General features: G+C 38.9%; 1 protein-coding gene across 4 annotated transcripts in view; it reads right to left on the bottom strand.

Annotated features, from left to right (window-relative positions):
• The window catches only part of WASF3 (WASP family member 3), a 65,765-nt gene that overhangs the window by 15,720 nt on the left and 28,882 nt on the right, over positions 1-21,163 (bottom strand). For all 4 annotated transcript variants that reach the window (XM_032099476.1, XM_032099477.1, XM_032099475.1 and 1 more), the window contains 2 exons: positions 7,161-7,303; positions 865-999 (listed from right to left, as the gene is read on the bottom strand). In XM_032099476.1, the coding sequence (XP_031955367.1) occupies positions 865-999; positions 7,161-7,293 (268 nt within the window). In that variant the 5' untranslated portion in view covers positions 7,294-7,303. The remainder of the gene's footprint in view (positions 1-864; positions 1,000-7,160; positions 7,304-21,163) is intronic.

Below are 21,163 nucleotides of genomic sequence, written 5' to 3'. Positions count from 1 at the left end.
AGGCACTTAAAAAAAAAAAGAGAGGGGGGGAAAAAAGAGGAAAAAAAAAAAACAGTAGCAAAACCAAGATGAGAACTGCATATCACAAGCAGCATTAACTACTACTGAGTCAATATTACCCTATTGTCCTGATATAAAAAGCTTTTACATTTTAGTAAATGTCAGGAATCATCTAAACAGGAAGTATATGCAGTGGCTGGCTCAGACATGTAGCATGGAAGCCAAGATGCATGTTAACAGCTTCTAAAGCTAGACAGAGAAATGCTTTATCTACCCAAGTGCTTTCAAACAATATAATGATGTTACTTAAATCCTTTGGTTTTACTGTGTATTTATGAAGTGAATGACCAAGCGCAGAAGCAGGAAATATTTTTAAAGGAAATACAGTTTCTAGTGAGTAGAACCCCCTAAAAAATTTCACCTAGTTCATCCAAACAAAGTACCTTGTTTAGATACAGAGTATTTTAAGATCTTTGACAACCACAGAACAGATACTACTAATGTACTTTGTGACTACCCTACCCTGAAATTAACAGGGACACCCAGTGTCTCAAACCTTTTCCAATATTCTGACTTACTTCCAGTAAGGTCTATATTTATTCATTTATGATTTACTACACTCAAAACCTCAAAGTTTTCCTTGTGAAAAAGGCAGCTTAATAGCTCCATTACTACAGGGGCTTCTTGACTCAAGAATATTTTTACTTGCTCTTCTAAAGTGATTATTCCCAGCTTGCCTTACTGAGACAACAAGATGAAATATCAGCACAGGATTACTTTGAAAAGACAGAGGTTATTGTGCAATTAAATACTGTTGTCTTGTCAACATCACTTCTGGCTCAATGCTTTCATGCAATTACCTACCCTCTTCCACTGTTGAATCCAGCTGGGTGACTTTGACAGCAAGGCGATCAATTCTGTCTTGGAGGGAATTTGCTCTGATGTAGAAGCTGTTGGCCTCATTAAACAATTCACCAAATATGTCTTCAGCATGTTTGCCTGTGTAAGAAAATAGACAAGGAAATCCCTTTGCTAGTGGCTTACAAAACACAAGACAAATGGCTTCAATATCATGAAGTATAATAAAACACAGTAGCTGTAGGATTAGAACAGCACAGTTTGTCATGCAGCAAAATTTGGGGCAACAGATTTGTACAAAAATGTCAAAATACATCATAAATTCTGCCTGATTCTTCTGGACATCCTGGTTAGTAGTCATCTTAAAAACACAGGGGGACTTAAAAATTCTAATCCTTATGTAACTGAACTAGTGCCAACTGACAGACAACTAAGCATTAAAACCTGCCTCTGTGATGAAAAGGCCTAGAGTTACTGCAGTCCATAAAAGCTTCTGAAGTACATTTTGAAATTAAAATCTTGCAATCCATAGTAGCTAAGATTTAATTTTAAGCATAAGCACAGGCCAACATCAAAATTAAAGCAGAGTGAAACAGATCAAAATCAGGATTCTCCTGCAAGGCAGCCCACTTATCTCTACAAATGCCGAGTGCGTATGTTGCTGTCCCTGGTGTCACTTGAGAGAGGGTCAGAGGGCACTGACCACATTTACCCATGGCCACACTGGACTTAGTGCACAACCTTTTCAGCCTCCCTTTCACATGCTGTATGTTCTCAGTCACTGTGAGAGTGGACAGTCCAGTCCAGATCACCAAATCACTGAATCAATAAGGTTGAAAAAGACCTCTGAGATCACTGAGTCCAACCTATGACCAAACACCATCAGGGTCAACTAGACCATGGTATCAGGTGCCACATCCAGTCTTTCCTTAAACACCTCCAAGGGATGGTGACTCCACAATCTCCTGGGCAGCCCATTCCAATATCTAATCACACTTTCTGTGAAGAAATTCCTCCTAATGTCCAACCTAAACCTCTCCTGGAACAACTTAAGACTATGTCTCTCATCCTGTCACTTGTTCCCTGGGAGAAGAGGCCAACATCCAGCAGGCTACACCCTCCTTTCAGGCGGTTGTAGAGAGTGATAAGCTCTCCCCTGAGCCTCCTTTTCTCCAGGCTGAACACCCCCAGCTCCCTCAGCTGCTCCTCACAGACTTGTGCTCCAGACCCTTCACCTGCTTTGTTGCCCTTCTCTGAACCCGCTCCAGCACATCAATGTCCTTCCTGAATAGAGAGGCCCAGAACTGGACACAGTACTCCAAAGTGTGACCTCACCAGTGCCTAGTACAGATCTGAAGCCTCAGGCCCTTCCCTAAAAGTGCTACAGTGGACAGAAGGTGCCACATGATAAACCAAATCCCTCCTTGATGCACAGATCATTGTGCATGGCCCTTCCTTTCCCAGTCCTCCCACAGAACTAGGCATACTCATCCACAGTTTGACTCTCTTTATACCCCAGTCCACAACTCTCCTCCACTCCAGATCACTGGTTCCAGATCCACAATTTAATACTTCGCCTGCCCCCGAACTTCCCCTACAATTTTCAGATTCCACCCAAACTCATTGCTCCCACTCACTGAATTGATGGTCCTGCCTACCCAGACACTGCTATTTCATTTAAGATGCCTCCCTCTACAATTTCTGCAGCCAAACACCTTCAAGAAATCCTTGTAAAAAGAAAAGTCCTGCCTCCTGCATTTAACCACGCTTTTTAAACAAAAATAAATGTTAAACCCCTGCTTCTGAATTAAGTTCATCTTGTTATGACCAGTATCAGGAAAAGAGCTGACATGGGGGGGCAAAGTAAAACTTACCTCATAGTTGGAAGAATATGGAATATGCATTAACCACCTAAATGACAATGACTTCCAAAAGAACAGTCATTATTGACATTCAAAGTAGGGTCCAACAACCAACCTTAATACTTAACAAAGAAAAGTAAAAATACAATGAAAGTTTCAGTTAAGATCCCATCCTTAGACAGTAATTCAATGTAAAAAAAATGGCCACCTTTAGGAAGTCAACAGGACAATCTGCCCCTTTCTTGGATCACTTACGTGGGTAGGGGGGGAGGAAACAACAACTAGACTAAAACATTTTTGGAAAACAGTTTGCGAATCACAAAAGAAGAAGTGATTGCCTTCAAATGGAGGATTTTACCAATAATAGTTTTCATTACTATGTGTAAGATCAGCCAATAACTAACCCAAAATATTAAGATATGCCAGTGTATGCAAGCTCTGCTTCATATATATGTGGAAGGTGGGTAAGAAAGCTATGCTGTCTACCTGCTCCTAATCTCCTCCCCCAACAAAAGTCACACACAACCACAGAACAGCTGAAGTTCAAAATCATCTGGTCCAATTCCCTGCTCAAAGCACAATGAAACAAAGCAGGTTGCCAATGGACTCTGACCAGCTGGGTTCTGAACGCTTGCAAGGATGGAGGCTCCACAAGTGTTCATGCCAGTGTTCAACCACCTTCACACTTAAAGTGTTCTCTAAGTGCTTCCCAGCAGCTAGCTGAAATTCACTTATAATCCCCACTTGATTTAGTTGCTTCAAATGAAGATGTTATTCCAAGCTATGGAAAAAATAAGCTTTTCAGCTCTTCAACTAAATAAAGCAGTTATTACATTCTTCAGCCACCAGTATTCAGAGCTCAATCAATTTTAATAGATGTTAAGTTTATGTTAATATATTGAAATCAGCCTGCTGAGGGAGGACTGCCACATTCTAGGATTAAACACATCAGCCCTAGAGAAGTCAAGGAGATGGATGCTTGTCAGTTATCTTTCAGAAGGCAAAGTGGGAACATATTTCTTTAATATTTGATTTTTTTTTAAACACTTACTAGCCTAGAACACGTGGAAGACAGATTGTCAATCTCCTGTCTGTGAAAACAGTGACATAGTAAAGCAGTATTGGACACACTGTTGTGATTAATCTGATGCAGTAAGTTTTAGAAATAAAGTAATACTTCAAGTGTTTGCTATGTTGCCATCTTTTACATTAGATTTTTAACAAAACAGAAACAAGCATGAAAAAGAAACCTATCTGAAATTGCAAGCATATATCTTTCAATTTAAGAGCTGATTTTGGTACTCTAAGACAATAATTTTAAAACATTAGGTGTTGCCCAATATGTGGACAACCTACCCATTAATTTAAAAATCCACCAAGAAATTATGCAGTCTTTCCTTCTAAGGTTCCCTCCAACTATAGAAGACAGTGATTTCACCCACCCATTTGTAACTGGATTAACTAGAAACATTAGAATCATGCTTTCCCCTTCCTCTTTTTTTAAAGATGCAAAAGTGGTAGGCTGTTACTGACTAGGTCTTGATTCTGATCTCCTTTCTCACAATACCACTAGCAAGATACGTAACGGCAAAAAAGCAACCTTTCCAACCCAGCCTGATTCAGCAGTACTACAGAGGGTAGTGACATGGATGCACTGTGCTCAGGCCTGCATGAAAACCAGTGAAACTGAGCCAATGGCCAATCTACCCAGGAAAATACCAAAGTGCAAGTTGGTAGCTGTTCTTCTCTGCATGAAAGAGAAACTCTTCCAAGTCTCCACAGATTACACTTCCTCCACGGTACTTACAGGTACAGCCTGCAAATGCTCCCTGTCCTTCCCCTCCAGTAGATTCTCTCCTCCCAAGTGAAGGTGAATCCCCTAGACAAGATTCTGCCTTACATAAAAGTGCACAGTTTCATACAGAATGCTGCTCACTCTGCCTGTGCTCCAAGACAGCTGGCTGGAAACAAACCCAAATCTGAAAACATAATACAGAAAAAGCTCTCCTGAGAGCACATTCCCTTTGGATAGGAACTTGTTAACATCTCCTGAAAAGAACAGAGGTAAAAGCATGCCAAATATGTATGCAACAGTACAGACCTGCCAGTTTTTAAAATCCACACTGAATTCACAGTGCAACACCAAAAAAAACCCAGTGTGACTGCAAGATAGACCTGAAGTTGCTCACTCTATGCCTCAAGCTGTGGAAACACCAGCCAGCTCTGATGTTGTCAGCAGGACATACTACTTCAGCTCCAGCACAGCATTTTTCTATGATCATTTCCTTGCTCCCAGCTGGCTCAAAAGACAGGCAAAGCAAATGCTGTCTGCAGAATAAACCCTCTGCAAATATGACATTTTTCAGACTGTGGATGAGAATGGTGATACATTTCACTTGTTAAATACCATGTATTCATCTGTTAAGACTAAGGACACATCATTTATTTGCACAGATCTTTAACCTGACACTAACAACTTTAGGGGCTGTCTACAAAGACTTCAGATGACCCTAGAAATCCACTAAGGGAAAACTGCAAGATATGGATGTAAGTAGTCAGTTCCTCAGCAACAATCATAAGAGGATGTAAACAGGCAGTGTAACAGATTAGCTGCAAGACCAAATCTGGATAAATGAAAGCTGTACACATTCCTAGCAAGTCAGACAAGTAGAAAGTGTATTATCTACACTTGGACAATCATTGCACAATACCAAAATGAGGTCTTAGCATGTATCCTTTAGTGTAACTAGAACATTAGCCATTCTTCTAACTTTTCTGAAACTTAAGGATGTCACTACTGTGCAACTGCCTGAGAAAACAGTAAATGAAACTCAATACAAACACAAATGAACTCTAAATAACTTTAGACACTAAATCATCAGCTGCTGTTCAAGAAAGACCACAGGATAGCTTGGAAGCTTATCTGAAAATAGTACCTCAATGCTTAGCAACAATCAAAATTCTACAAATTTTTAGGGAAATAATGACAAAACAGAGAAAGTCTGTTTTGAATATTATCTGAAGTCCTCAACACTCCACCTTAAAAAACCCACAATATATCGTAACTTACATATCCAAAGCAGAAATAACAGTGATCAGAAAAACAAAATGGTTTCTATTCGAGAAGATCACTAACAGATCAGGACACTTCAACCTGGAAAAATATCACCAGGAGAACAGGATAAACACTTTATAAAATCACAAATTATTATGGAAATGCACAGGATGAAAGCACCTTTCATTATTTTGTATTACACCAGAATGAGAAGGTATCAAAAGGAAGAAACAGGTCAACTTCTATTGTGGGACATTCTGCCACAGGTCACTGGCCACAAAAAAGCTGCAATCCCTATTTCAACAGATCTAAGCAACACCACAGGTGACAGTCTTACAAATGCTCATTACATAGGATGATTCAGATGGACCTCCAGCTCAGAAAAATCGCTAAATCACTGACTACTGAAAAGAGGAAATGCTGTGTTTCTTGTCCTCTTTCCCTAAGCACTTTTTTCTATCATCATAAACTGAACACCAGTGGGCCCCATAGTCTGAGCTCCATACAGACTCCCAGTCTTAAACCACTTCCATTTACAAAGTGAAGCAACTGATGAAGCAGTAATTTCTTTTCTAGGACCAGCGTTATCAGCACAAACAACAGCTGCTGATTGTTAAACACTGTCTGAAAAACATCTCTTATCCCTTTCATTAAAAATATTGTTCATCTTGCAAACACTCCAGTCATGCTTCTAGAATTGCTAGTGGTGGTGTCACCTGACAGGTGTGGTGTGTAGGCTACTCTGTACAGAGCTGATGTTAGCCTGCCTCAATGGTAGCCTGCAGGCTTGTTCAGCAAATGGCATCCTTTCAATGTGCTTAATTTCATTCATATGAATTGAGCACACACATATATATAAAAGAGGAAACTTAAGAAATATTAGCACATTACGAAAAACTAAAATTTCAGTCGAATGTGTCATTTGATGCCAGGAGGCAGAAGAGTTTGCTGGCTCAATCCTGTAAAACTGCAAGGCAAGAAGAACTCAAGTGCTAGTCTTGTTTCTTGCACTAATTTCTCTCACCTTAGAAGTAAGTTCTGGTTTTCTATGCTCCAGTTTTTTGGTTGGGGCTTTTTTTGGTGGTGTTTTTTGGGTTTTTTTAAATTTGTTTTTGGGATTTTTTTGCTTGTTTGGTTTTTTGCTAATTTGCTTTTTGGAGTGGGGTTTGGGGGTCGGGGGAAGGTTGGGTTGGGCTTTTTGCTTCTTGAATAAACTCCAAAATACAGAAGAGCATAAAAGCAATGAAATAGCATATTACTACAATACATAAGTGGTAATGTCCCATACCATAATTTTGCTATTTAAAACAATCCATTTTAAAGTTTTTCATCTCTTCAGTTTTTCATCATTAATCAAATACTTACAGGAAGTTACAGATACTTACTTAAGCTGCTTAGCTGGCGTATGATAGCAGCAAGGGTGCTATTTGTTACACATTCCAGTTCACTTGTAATTCCCTCTGGCAGAGCTCCTCGGCAGAGATGCCGTGGTTCAATGTTCCTTTTCACCAAAGGCATGGCTCACAGTCTGGAATTTACAAACAAATACATATGACATTTACAAAAACGAAATTAAGAGCTCTGAATCAGTGTAGCACACATTCAGGCTTTTTTCTCCAGAAAACACTTCACCATTTTTCTTTTAAAGCCCTTGCTTCAGCCTTCCCACTGTAAGATCCTGTACAATTCCTACCGAGGCACTGGAGTTCTGCACTCATGCCAGAATATGACAAGAGCACTGCAGGACAGCAGAGAATACAGGCAATATAGGTAATATAGGTAATGTAGGCTTTTTGCCTTAGATTTGGTGTAAGATTTACTGTATGCACAGACTTGTGCTGCAGTTCCAGAATCACTGGACTTCAGTGCACATTTGCATTTATAAAAAAACTGGCAGTCCCCACAGGAGTGGCAAGAAAGGTCGCTGTCTGGAGCAAGCTGGCATCCTGCCTTGGCAACTGGCCACCAACAGACCAATCAAGGACTGCAGCCCCCTGACTACGTCAGACACCGACCTACCCCAGCTCTGACAGTTTTCAGTAAAAATGATAAATTCATCTGACACGTAAGGGCAAGTGCCTCTCAGAAACAGGCTGCATGAGGAAGAAGATGGTTTTCCACAGGTGGTGCTGTATGGCATTCTGAATGGGGTAAGGGCATGAACTGAACAGCTTCTGGGAACAGGCCAGATGCAGGAAGACATTTATCTGAGAAAACGAAGGTTGTCAGAACTGGTTTTCTTGGAAAAATGAAACAAATGAAGATGGCACCTTGGTTCCAGCCCAGACCAAGGGGAGGGACCAAGACATTGTGTTATTTGATACCATCTCACATCATTGCCAGGGGCAGGGAAAAGGGATTCCTCTCTCATTTCCAAGAAGCAGGGCGTTCCTCTACAGTCAGGAACAACCTGGCTGTGGTCAAGGCAGGCTCTGCAGTGAGCATTTTTGCACATTAATCATTCTCTCTTTTTATATTCTTTTCTTACAAATAGTGCTGCTGCTACTGTTTGTTTTCTTATCTCATTGCTGTTTCCAGTAAATTGTTCTTATCTCAAGTTGTGATCTTTGCTTTTTGTGCATCCAGTTCTCCTCTCTGGCCACCCAGGGGGTGAAGGGCAGAGGGGGAAGAGGGGGAGAAGATGAGCGAGGGAGTGACAGTGTGGTTTGGAAAGTCTCGGGGGGGGGGGGGGGGGGGGGGGGGGGGGGGGAGGGGGGGAAGAACTAAATTGCAGAGTACCATTCCTAAACCACGACAGATGGGGAAAATGGGGAAAACAAATACAAAAAGAGATCTCAAAGCATCACAAAAGGGCACAATGGCATAGAAAACACTGTCCTACAGAGAGCAGCTTTGAGAGCAAGGATGCCCATGTGAGACAGAATTCTCCCAAAAGGGAAGCAATATAAAACAAAAACATCTAAAGCAGTTTTCTTTAAAATGACATTAACACAACAGTCAACTTGATTACATTTTTAACATCAAAAATTCAATGTCCATGTACTACTCATGAATAATATGCCATGTGGCATCGAAATTTTCTGGAACATGAAGTTTCATTATTACCAAGGACATAGTTCATTTGGGAAAGACTTAGCTGAAAATTTCATTTTTACTGTACTAAAGCAATTAAAGTAGCCTTTCAATTTCTCTAATTAAAATCACATTAGTAAATTAAAAGATCTCTTTGCCTTTCATATGTTGCACAGTAATTTTTGTAATGACTTCCTGTCCAAAGATTTAAAATATTTTATTCTCAAGAACATTTCTAAAAGCTTAACAACTTTAATGAACAAAAAGCAAATTATTTAGCTGTAAGACTATTTCATAACAGGTCAGGAAGGAACAGGCTTGTGACTTCTAAGCAGTAGTCTTGAATTATATTTTACGTCTTTCTTAATATGAGACAGTTTGAGTATGCCAAAATTTAAGGTTAGCTGAGTTTGCTAAATTTTACACAACACATCAGAGGTAACAGAGGAACGATTTTTATATTTGATAAAAAAACTTCCTGTTTTCTGTTCTATATTTTTGTATTCCTTTACAAAGAGATGCATTTCAAAATATTACTTCATATCCATTGCAAACATTTTTCTGAACTTGATCAAAAATAAATCAAAACTGGAAATTCACTGTTACTGAAAAGCAACATCTAGCACCAACACTCTGCAAACAGGCTAGTGCATTGTAGCTATGAAATAGAAGTCATTATGAGGAATTCTTTCACTGTAATTTAAATGCTACAGTGAAAATACATTTCATATAAACATAATTTGTAAGAAATAAATTAATAGAAGCATAAATTAGTGCTAAATGAAATTTTTATATGAAAAGGCCACCAGAATAAAGCCTGTTTTTCCCATGGCTTTCTGTCTAGCATTCTCAGAGCTGCCCCCCCCCCCTTACCTTTTGCAGTTCACCCAACTTCCTCACTAGCCCACACAACACACTGGGCCCAGTGGGAAGCTAGCTGCAGACTGCCCAGCTAATTGTCTGCTACATCTTGAAACACCTACCACACTGAGTACAATCAGAATGCCTTCCACCAGGAGCTCTTAAATTTAAGTCCCTTCTCCATATAATCTTCTTTCTTGCCTGTAAAAGCTAATTTAAAGAAAACTACAACTTCAGTTTGAGCTTTTCATTTTCTTGTCACTTCCTGATGAAATGGTCCAGTGTGTTCAAGAGCTACCAGGAGAGTGACAGACCAACCCAAGAAATCCCATTTCTCTAAAGAGCAGGCTAAAGCACACACCAGGGCTGAGGGTAAGGGAAAATAAACAACCTTCATATTTGAATGCATGATTTAAATTATTATGTAGCAACCCCATTTCAGATTGAAGTTTAATTCCAAAAGGTAAACTGAACACTGATGAGTAAATATATGCAACAAATTAAGCAATCCACTACCTGCTCCTGATCAGAGGAAAAGAAAAAAAGAAATCTGCAACTGCAATAAGTTTCTTCTAATTTAAAAACTTCATCTAACTGAATTAAACACTTACAGACCTATTCAGACACTAACCCATTACTAAGGAAAAAACTTGTGTCCTTACTACTAAAGCACAACCACCTTTTTCTTCACCACACACAACTCAGATGAACGTAATATTTTTTAAGAAAATGCATGAGAAGTGAGGCTAAGTTAATTTCAAAATCTATGTAACAAGAGGTTAGGCAAGAAATCAAGACAAAATAGGCCTCTGAATTACAGGGTCTTCATGAGACACAGCCTGACCGAAGGGAGTGTGTTACCAGGAGCAGAAAACAAGAATTTGCAACGGCAATTCCACTGCCTTCCACATTCATCTTTCACCTGTTTTGAGTCGCATTTAGTCTCAGCTTCTTCCTAGACAAGATAGTCACTGTGATGTCACTATATATAGTAAACACACTGGCATTTAGAAATCATATTCAATTTTGCAATACAGAGGTTTAATAACTTCTCTTCCCTTCTGTCGTGGTTTAACCCCAGCCAACAGCCAAGCCCCACACAGTTGCTCACTCCCTACCCCACCAGCTGGATCAGTGTGAGAATCAAAAGAGTAAAAGACAGAAAACTCATGGGATGAGGTAAAGACAGTTTAATGGGGAAAGCAAAACCTGCCCATGAAAGCAAAGCACAAGAATTAATTCACTGCTTCCCATGGGCAGGCAGGTGTTCAGCCATCTCCAGAAGAGCAGGGCCCCATCACACATAACAGTGACTTGGGAAGTCAAAGAATTGCAAACATCCCCCCTTTCTTTCTCCTTCTTATCCCCACTTTATACACTGACTATGACACCAAATGGTCTGGAATGTCCACCTGGTCATTTTGGGTCACCTGTCCCAGCTGTGTCTCCTCCCAATCTCCCAAGCATCCCCAATATTCTCCTTGCCAATGCCGAAGTACAATAAGCAGAAAAGGCCATGGCTTTTTGCCATGCTAAGCAATAACATCTCTAGTTTATCAGCCCTGGGTTGAGCACAAATCCAAAACACAGCTCCCTACTAGCCCCTGTGGAAAAAAAATAACTCTACCCCAGCCCATACCAGAACACCTTCCACCCACAAATAATTGAAAACTCTAACGCAAATAAATTATTATTTTCAAAAATTGTGTCAGTGCAGTAGATTGGTCCCAATCCTAAGTTTGTAATTTTTTTACTCGTTTTACCCCAGCTAAGCACACACTGAAACCAGAGACTTACAGTTTGGATAAACAGGTTCATCACCACTGTGAGGCCATCTATGCCTGACAGCCGCCTTTAAACCATCAGCGGCATCTAGCACAAGAGATGAAGAATCTAGAAAGATGCTATATTGCACATATACAACTGGCTGAAGTGGAAATGTATGAGACATTAGTGTCAGACCAGAAAGAGGAGGCAAAAGGGAAGAGAAGAAAAACTATGAGGGTGAGATGTCGCTTAACATCTCACTAAACCCATGCGTGCCTCATTGGACATGGATCAGATGCGACATCTGGCTGGACTGAACTATGACTGAGTACAGACGGACACTGCTCTCCAAACCCTCCAGGCATCAGCAACTCGATTTCCACACGCATTCTGAAAGGACAGGACATCAAAAGCTTGAATTAGCTTAGATCAATCCATTAAAATTCAGATTTTGCATGCTTCCTCAGTATTCTCATCTCCCTTTCTCTTCTTTCTCTCTCCCCCTCCCGTAACAACTTGCATAACAACTCCACAACAATTTGCCTTTTGTCTTAAAATTAGAAGGCACTTATCCCAGTAGTCACTGCTGTAGAGGCAAGAGTGGTACAGAAAGACTTAATCAAAGCATTTTTGCTTTTCTTTGCATGCTTCCCCCACAGCCACAGAAGTACCACTCCAGGTCTACTCAGACCACCTTCCCCTGGACAGCAGCTGTTAAACTGCATGCAAGAAGTCTGACACTGCCTTTGCAAGTCAGATTCTTAAAAAATTATGTAGAAAGCAGATGTACAGTAACAAACTTGAAAGATGACAAACACCATGTGCAATCTTTCCAAACAACAGCAGAGCACAGCTATTACAAGAGACAAGCTGGTTTTTCAAATACTTGAGCTACTGGCAAAAACCTGAAGTACCAGCTGTCCCCCAAACCTGCCTTTTATCCTTTCACATCCCCAAAAAGGCACTGCAATTTACACGCGTGCTAAAAATATGTACCTGAATTTCATGGTTCTTTATTTTAAGTTCTTTACATATTCACTAATACCACAAAACAAATTCCAGTTCATTACACAGCCCCTCTACTTGTGAATGTTTACTTATTACATTTTCTCAAAGACACTGTACAATGCCTTTTTTTAAGCTCTTCAGAGGTTTCTTCTTACATCCTCCAGTAAAATATGACAAAGCTGAACATTTTAGCACAAAAAACAGCTTACTATGCATCAATTCTAAATTCTCCCTGAATATAGTCTATTCTTTTCAGAGAGCTTTAGAGCTTTCCATTGATGAATTTCCCAGACCGCTATAAAAAGAGAACGCACCATAATTCTCCTTCTATGGAGAAGAAAAACGAGATGGACTGAATACGCAGCTTGCCATGAGTAATGTACCAGATGGGATTCCATTCAAGATTAAGCACCTAAATTTGTATGAATACATCTATATGAGCTCAGCAGAAGCCCAAAGAACAACCAAATCCCTGCATCTCCTGATAGATACAAGAATGACACGGTGAGCTCAAATACCTCATGTGTAAGCTTTGATAGGCACTCACCTGAATTTCAGTGTCTGAATCTAGAACTGCATTTCACCTCATCAAAACCAGAGAAATACTGTCAGTTTCCTCACCTCAAGGCACACAATCAAGTTACACTACGTCCTAATCACAGTCTCCATGTCTAGGGCATTTCAACATTTAAAACTTTTACAGACTGTTAAGTTTTCCCATATCTAATGTCCTAACAATCAATTCAACACACAGTTTCCATCTCTGAATGGCATCCAATTTGGTAATATTGACCATTTTCCTGTTCAAGTTCGTAATTCTAGATAGCCTGCCATCACTCACCTTCAACATTCATGTAAGTACTAAATTGGAATAGAAAGGAAAGCAGAAAGATGAAAGACCCCAAGCACCAGGTTTGGAGATGCTCTCCCATCCCCATATTTTTTTTTCCCCGTGGAAGTGCCATTGTTACAGATCTCCATGTCCTCCAAAGGATCTTCATCCTTCTCAAGACAAAAGGAAAGGGCTACATGGAGTGCAAATACTGCCATCCCTCTTATCCTAATGGAAGGAAAGGAATAAATGTGCCTTTAATGCATGCTCCTTTCTGGTTTTTCCTTATTCCAGATGACTGAGAACCTGATGTTCATGAACCTTTCCTACTTGTCATCGCTGAATGTTATTTACTACCTGATCAGTAATGACAAGTTAAAAACAAATAAACCATAACTAGCATATATTCTGGAAGCTATTGAATTCAAGATTCGTCTAACATCATTCATCTGTACTTTTAAAAGTTTTGTAGTTTTTTTTTAACTGGCTTCACTCTAACAAGAATCTGAATCCACATTTTGTATACTACAAAACAGTACAGACTATTTAGTCATCAGTTATTGTTTAATAGTGCTCTCTATTACCCCAGAATTTTTTATCAAAAGGCATACAAACAAGACTAATTTTTAATAGTTTCTTCTAGCTATTCAAGTTCCATCAGGTATGCCATTCCTCTCTCAGCCACATTACTATGTAACGAGTATCAAAACAAAATATGGTTTTACTAAACCACAATCATGCTTTAAGTACCAAGTACTTTACTTTTATTAGAGCTACCCCAATCTAAGGGATGGTGTATTTTTTAGTTAATATACCATTTTTATTATGTTTTACGTGATTTTTAATGCAACTCTCTTCATTTTGATAGGAGTTTGCTGATGCAAGGGCAGACTTTTGATACAAATATACACAAGGTCTAACAGGATTCTATTTCCTAAGGATAACTAAAAATCAAGAACATTTCTTATCCACAACAAACATCTTTCAACAATACATGTAAAGTGAAATGCCTAGAAAATGTCCTACTCACTACAATTTAATATATAGCCAATTCTATCACCATTGTTTGCACAGATCTTCCTCCTGATTACCAGGTCTACATGAAAGGAATGACAGTCAAGGTTGGAACAAAAGCAGGTTTTTTTCTCCTCAGTATCAGATCACCACTTCTGATCTTCCTCTCACATCATACCAATCTAAGTATTAGCAATGATGAAATGGGCACAGAAATCCCTAAAGCTATTTTGTTTCTTTAACAGAGCTCTTTAATGTCTGTTGCAATGAAATGTTCCTGAAGGTTCACCAACTCGGATGGTTGTTTTGTTTTCTTTTCTTTATTTGGCACAGTTTTTGTCTGTGCTGAGATCTTCGGGGCAGATTTTATGGTCCACTGATATTATGAAGGAAATCAAGACATTAAGCAACGAAAAGAGAAAGGACAACAGGGGAAGGGATGGTGATTAGTTTTGCTTATCTACAATCTAAAATTTTATGGATGTACACTCTCCTAGTCAACCTTCCACATCTCCAAAAAACGTGTAAGAAGCAGAACAATAGCTACCTCTGCTAACACAGTGGGCCTGACACACGGAAGTCTGCAGAACCTTTAAAAGGCAAACGCATTAATTCAGGAATTTCCACCAATTAAAAGGTTGGGAGAGAAAAAGGTAAACAGATCTTCACAGTAGTGAACACTTACAGGTACTTTAAATTTAGTTCTCAGTACTTCACATTAACTATGAATATGCACAGAAAAGATAACATTCACAAATGCACAAATGCAGGAAAGAAGAGGCCCTGAGGATGATCCAATCTAAAATTAAGTAGCTATTTCCTCCTTGACACTACATACTGTAATATAAAAGGCTTCAAAATATTAGTAACAACTATGAAGTCAGAAATTGCTGTATTTTCTCTACAGCTTCCAGGATGAGTATTCTGGGGTCTTTCCCCCTTTGTTCTACAACCCCATGTTTGCATTACCTGTCCACTGTAGCTAAAGATGATCCTTGGGCACCTGCCATTCTCCGATAGTGTCAAAGCTCTCATGAATTTCTGCTTAAAGTAAGAGTCCCTCCATGAAGAAAAGAAGACTGGGGTACCACTTCAAAGTTATTGCATTAACTTCTTCCTCCCAACAGAACTGTACCATTGCAAAGCCACAATCCCAAGAATATTTTTTCCCATTCACAATACTTTTCACCACAGTTTCTAAGGAAATAAAAAGCTTATCATCATGAAGTACATACAGACAGATTATGATGAAGTTTCATCTCCTGCTCCAAAATAAGGGATCACATACATGTCACCCAATTAAATGGCTTCATCATTGTTCAAGGAAGAAATAAAGGTATTTCACACTCTGCTAATGAAGCCACTTAACTGAAGGTTAACACCAATTTATCTCTATTTAGTATGCAACTTTTCTCGCCCAACTGCAATATACGTATGGAATATAGAATGTATTTCCTGTATTAAATTCTCACTGTTCAAATTAATGGACTTTGCCATTTATACTCACAGCATTTTTTCCACTGCCCAGCATGTAAAAATCTTTGCCAGCAAATTACACTGGATTTTTTTACTCCTGTCACTTAAATATTTATACTTTTTAAACATGCCTTATCATTTTCATGAAAATACAGGAAAAGCATATACACAGAATATTTTTCACGTTGAAGTACATTTTTTTTAAACACAAATATTTACTTAATTCCATCACCTCATTTCTTCACAGAATAAGTTTTTCCCAGAACATCTATGCATATCCCTCAACTAGTTTTACCCTCACTTATTTTTCTCATGCTTATCTTTACTCTGAAAACAGATGAAAGCTGAGATCTTGGGTTGTGTCACTTTCTTCTGATTACCTTCTCCCTTAGAACAGCTTACGGCACTACAGTAGTAGTTTCAGACTTTAAGCATCTCCTTTTCAAATAGCCTTCCTGAATCTGTTTCAGATTTCCATACCTTAAAATTCTCTCAGTTGAAAGAAACACAAAACAATGTAACAAATACGCTGTGGTACCACTGAACCTGTGTGTTAAGCTTAGAAACAATTTCTTCTTCACTGACACATTCTAGTCTTCCTTGACACACAATGTTACTCAGCTATCTATTCAGAAACAGATTTGCTTACCTGAAATCTAACAGAAGTTTACAGAGTGCACAATACAATAGCTTGCTGTACTGAATCCAATCACTCTGCCAGTATCAGATCCACCCACCCTTTTCTACTCATTCTGTATCAGAATACAGATGATCCAGTGCACCTTCACACATGACTAGAGTCTCTTGCTTCTAGACCACAAGCTCTCCTTTCTCTAACCAAAATTTTGTTCATTAAGCCAAAACACTAATTACACTTTCTCTCAAAAGATGCAAGGCTAAAGGGTACTAAAGAAACCCAACTGAGTAAACTGAAAGACATCAACACACGGTATACCTGTTGCTGTAAAAAAGAAAAATTCAGGGTAAAAAAATAAAGTTCATGAAGAGCATGAACTGAAAAACCCTGGAAAACATGTACAGAAGTTTTTTCACAAATAAGTAAATTTTAATCTGTTTTAACAGAATGCTATTACCTGACACAGTGCTTAATGGTAAAAGGTGGCTAGTCACATCAATATAGCTGAATGGGGAAAAAGTTGGTTTCTGCCTGTATAGGTCTAAGTCCAGACTGACTACCATTAAATTTATTAATTGTTCTATATAAATCACATTTTCTCTTCTGCCTTCTTTCCATAGCCATGTGAATGATCTTAGCACACAGGGGATCATGAGACCTCACATTGTTTCTTTCCGCTGAACAAACAGCGACCAGTTTAAAGTATCAACAAAAGATGCCGACACGTTAATCTTGTTCTTAGCGTGATGGCTGCTCATCCTGCTCACAGTCCCTTCCAGATGGCTCGGTGTGAAAGGGATGGTGGGATGGGGAACAAGGAATATTCCATGCTGTTCTGAACATCTGTTCCACTGCATTCATACATTTCAAAAAAACAATAAAAACCTTACTGCCACTATCAATTTTACTATGTCAACCTAATACTGCTAGACTAACACCAAATACAGTGTAAATGTTATGCATGCACATGAGAAAGGAAAAAATGTCTTTTCAAATCATGTAAGAACCCCTTGTTTCATTTCTGCTATCTTAAGAACGGACTTGTTTCAATCACAAAGTACTTATGCTGCACTGAAAACACGGTTTTCTTCCATATGACCTTTCTGTATTATACCCCCAGAATTTATTATCGTCCCTTCTGCTGTTCAAGCAAACAGAATTGAACTGAGTCACCATTTGTTTCCCTTTGGTTTTATTACTTGTCTTTACTGCAAAGGTGCACACTATGCATTTGCTGGAGCTTGTTTAAATTTTATTTGTCCAGTTTGGCACAGCAGCTAAAAAACATTTTGCTTGTGCATATAAAGAAATAGCGGTAGCCTTTTGTTTTTTAAGCGGAGTTGAAAGAAACGAAAATATAAATACCTTACTACAGTATACTGTCTACCTCTCAAGAGACATTTACCTTTTAAAAATAACACTTCTTTCTTGAAAAGAAGCACCCAGCCAGAACTAGGAGAAACTCAGAACAGAGTTAAGAAAGAGGAGGAAACAATGCTTTGTCCTACAGCACAGGAAAGAAGACTTAGATTGATCATCCCCCCCTTTTGTATCATCTTGACATGTGCGAGCCATACGGCTGCTGAATTATTCAGCTCTTTGTACTTGGAATACCCAATGATCACATGTATGAAAATTTAGAAGTACTGAAACGCTGACTGGAAAAGCAGCAGATTGTAAAACCTAATTTTGTTTTGACTTTTAGTACCCTAAATGGTAACATTCAGTGAGAAGTATAAACCGGATGAAGTCAAAAGGAACAAAATCACAAAGCAGCAGAGAGCTAGTCATAACACCAAGCTAATTAGGTCAGGAACAGCCCTCCACCAGCGGGTCAAAATGTTTCCAGATGTCATCGGGAAACAGGCTTGGATCTTAATCAGATGTGAGCAGAGTTTGTTATGCAGACAGAGCCACACAGTTCCCACTTTCCACAGCAAAACTCAGCAGCCCAGACAGTTGAGAAAACGTCTATCAGCCACTATCTCAAAATCCAGAAGTATTCCCATGAACTGGTGAAGATGAATTAAGCCTTAAAAGAAAATCATAGTTCAAGTAACTTGCTGTGTACTGCAACACTAGTGATTCCCACCTGTTTAGTACCTGCTAATTCTTCTAGCAGAGTAATACCATAAAGCAACAAATAATAATAATAATAAAAAAATTAAATGTGACAAAACCAAGAGAACTGCTATTTATTTAACACTGGTACTTCATTAACAATTAATCATACCCACCTGAAGGAAATTCCTTTGTTCACTACCCACCTACTCCAGGATCTTTTTGGACTGCAGTCCAAAAAGCATCATTACAAACAAACTCCTTCTTCATCTATCTGACAATTAAAATAATAAGACAAAGAGTGGCTTTTCATGTTCCAATTTACGATAAACCACTAAAAAACTATTTTAAGTATGATTCTTTCAATAGTCTCTTGAATAATGGCAATAAACACCTTGCAGTGCTTACTTTAAGCCTGTTTTGGTTATCTGATGCACATTCTTTCAAGAGTTTAACGTTACAGACAGTCACATTTTATCCACACTACAGAAAAGGAAAAATTCTGTGACAAGAATCATTATCATGTAATTTCTTTACACTACTTCAGACAATTTGGTGCTGGAACAACTCGTAATAGAATATTGAAAATCTGCAACTATAAACAAGCCTTTTCTTAGTGTTCTAGACAACAATAATGTATAAATAACGCCTGCAGACCATTTGAAGTACATTTGTCCCAGCCTTCCTCCTTCACAAACAGCAAGGGTTATCAGAAGCAAATGCCTTGATTATATAAAGAAAACCTAAGTTGCAGCTAGGCTTGTTGACTTACATTGATCCCATTTAACAGAGCCTTACTGGATTTAAAGTGCTCAAAATAACTGTCTGGGTCACAGTCCATGTGATAAAGGCCACCTGGTGAGGCCTCAGGAGCCCTCCTGCAGGGACAACTTGCCATTCAGATCCTCCAATGACCTCAAGCTAAACCAGAAGCAAATTCAGTAATTTGTTTCTCAGAACTCCAATTAACCTTAAATTGGAAGGGAAAGTAAAAAAGGGATCAAGCATTCCATTTTATATCAAATAATAGCCATTTTATGGCAATACACAGTGCTCCCCATTTCCCATATCTAATATTCACCATGAAAAATCTTTTAAAACAGGACTTTTCAGAAAAAAAACCCAACTGTTCTTAAACTCTCTTATCCCCAGCAGTTGATCTAAAATGTCACATGGAAGTGTTACATTTTCACATAATTCAGTTAATCCAAATTTTAAAATGTCACAGGGAAGTGTCAAGATTTCTTACAGTTCTTTTCCATACAAGAAATCCTCTGGATATCATTTATGCATATACACACAAATACAGTTCATTCATGTGTACATTCATGCTCTATATATACACGTAATTCATACACATTTATTATTCATATGACACACAGAGATGATGGAAAAGACCAATGATGTAGGTCAAACAGCAAAAGAAAAAGCACTTAAGATTAATGTTGAATTGTCATGATACATTCTCCACCTCTATTCCTAACAAACCTGCCCCACTCCCAGTTCTCACCAGGCAGAAGACACTTTACCACTGGGAAACAACTGCAATGATGCTTTTTCAGGCTACCACACTATGCATCACAATACTTAAAATACCTTGCAGTCAAAGCAACTTTGATAACCATCTGAACAGCCAGACAACAGCAGCAGAAATTTCCTGGTATGTGTCAGGAAACACATGGACAGCCCATGAAGATTTTAATTACTACAAAATAAAGCAACATCCCTGGAGTTCCTCAAGGTGAAGCTTTACACCCACACCACAAATCTTCCTGATTTTGACACTCCTACCAACACTTGACTTTCCCTATGTATCAGAAACCTGGAAAAGGCAACTAGTCTATGTGGGGGAAAAACAGATTTATTTTGGGTGCTTTCATGGAAAAAGTGAACTAAATATTTTGTGTCTGGATCCAACAGCTGACTCTAAGTGAATTGACAAAAATTCCCAACTATTTTTATCCTAAGCCAAGTGTGCCATCTGTTCCCATGAAGTCCATCTTCTGGTAGCTACCGTACTACAGCATTATCCCAAAGTGCCATGTGATCAAGGACTAGTGCATATATCAAGAAAGATACTATGAGTGACACAAAGCAACACTCAAAGACAGTCATAACAATTAAAAAAACCCAAAGAAAAACAACACAAAAAAACCAACCCACCACCCAAAAATAAAATCACCACAAAGCGCAAGCAGCCTTATCAAGGCCCCCTGCTAATACAGCTTTTTGTGTAGTGGTTATTTCACTCTGGTGCCTAAGGAAGGCTGAGCTCTGGTCAGAGACTTTCCCAGGGTGGAGATGCATTTCATGTCTTTCCTACACGTTATCTGCCTGTGCACAGTAACCTGAGCACTAAGGATGCCATTTCCCTCTTCTAGGTAATCTTCCTCACTGTTTTTCTACACAGTCAACATCTTTAAGTTAATCACAGAAGCCGTTCCTGTTTAACGCATGAGAAATACGCAATGTGTAATTTTTCAGTTCATAAAATGAAATAGTAATAGTTACAGATGGCACAGCAGAACATCCAGTTATCAGAAGTATAGGAGCTCCCCGTACTCCAACAACTGAATCACAAGCAAGTAACATAGGGTCCAGCAGAAATCAAGATGGATCATACTTTTTTTCCTGCCCTTATCAATACCGAACACATTTTTTCAAAACTAACCTACATGGGCAGATATCCATTTGTTCCT

Source organism: Corvus moneduloides, chromosome 2 (genome assembly GCF_009650955.1).
Source record: "Corvus moneduloides isolate bCorMon1 chromosome 2, bCorMon1.pri, whole genome shotgun sequence".
NCBI lineage: Eukaryota > Metazoa > Chordata > Aves > Passeriformes > Corvidae > Corvus > Corvus moneduloides.
Note: the sequence above shows the minus strand (reverse complement) of the source record. Positions and strands in the feature narration are given on the sequence as shown.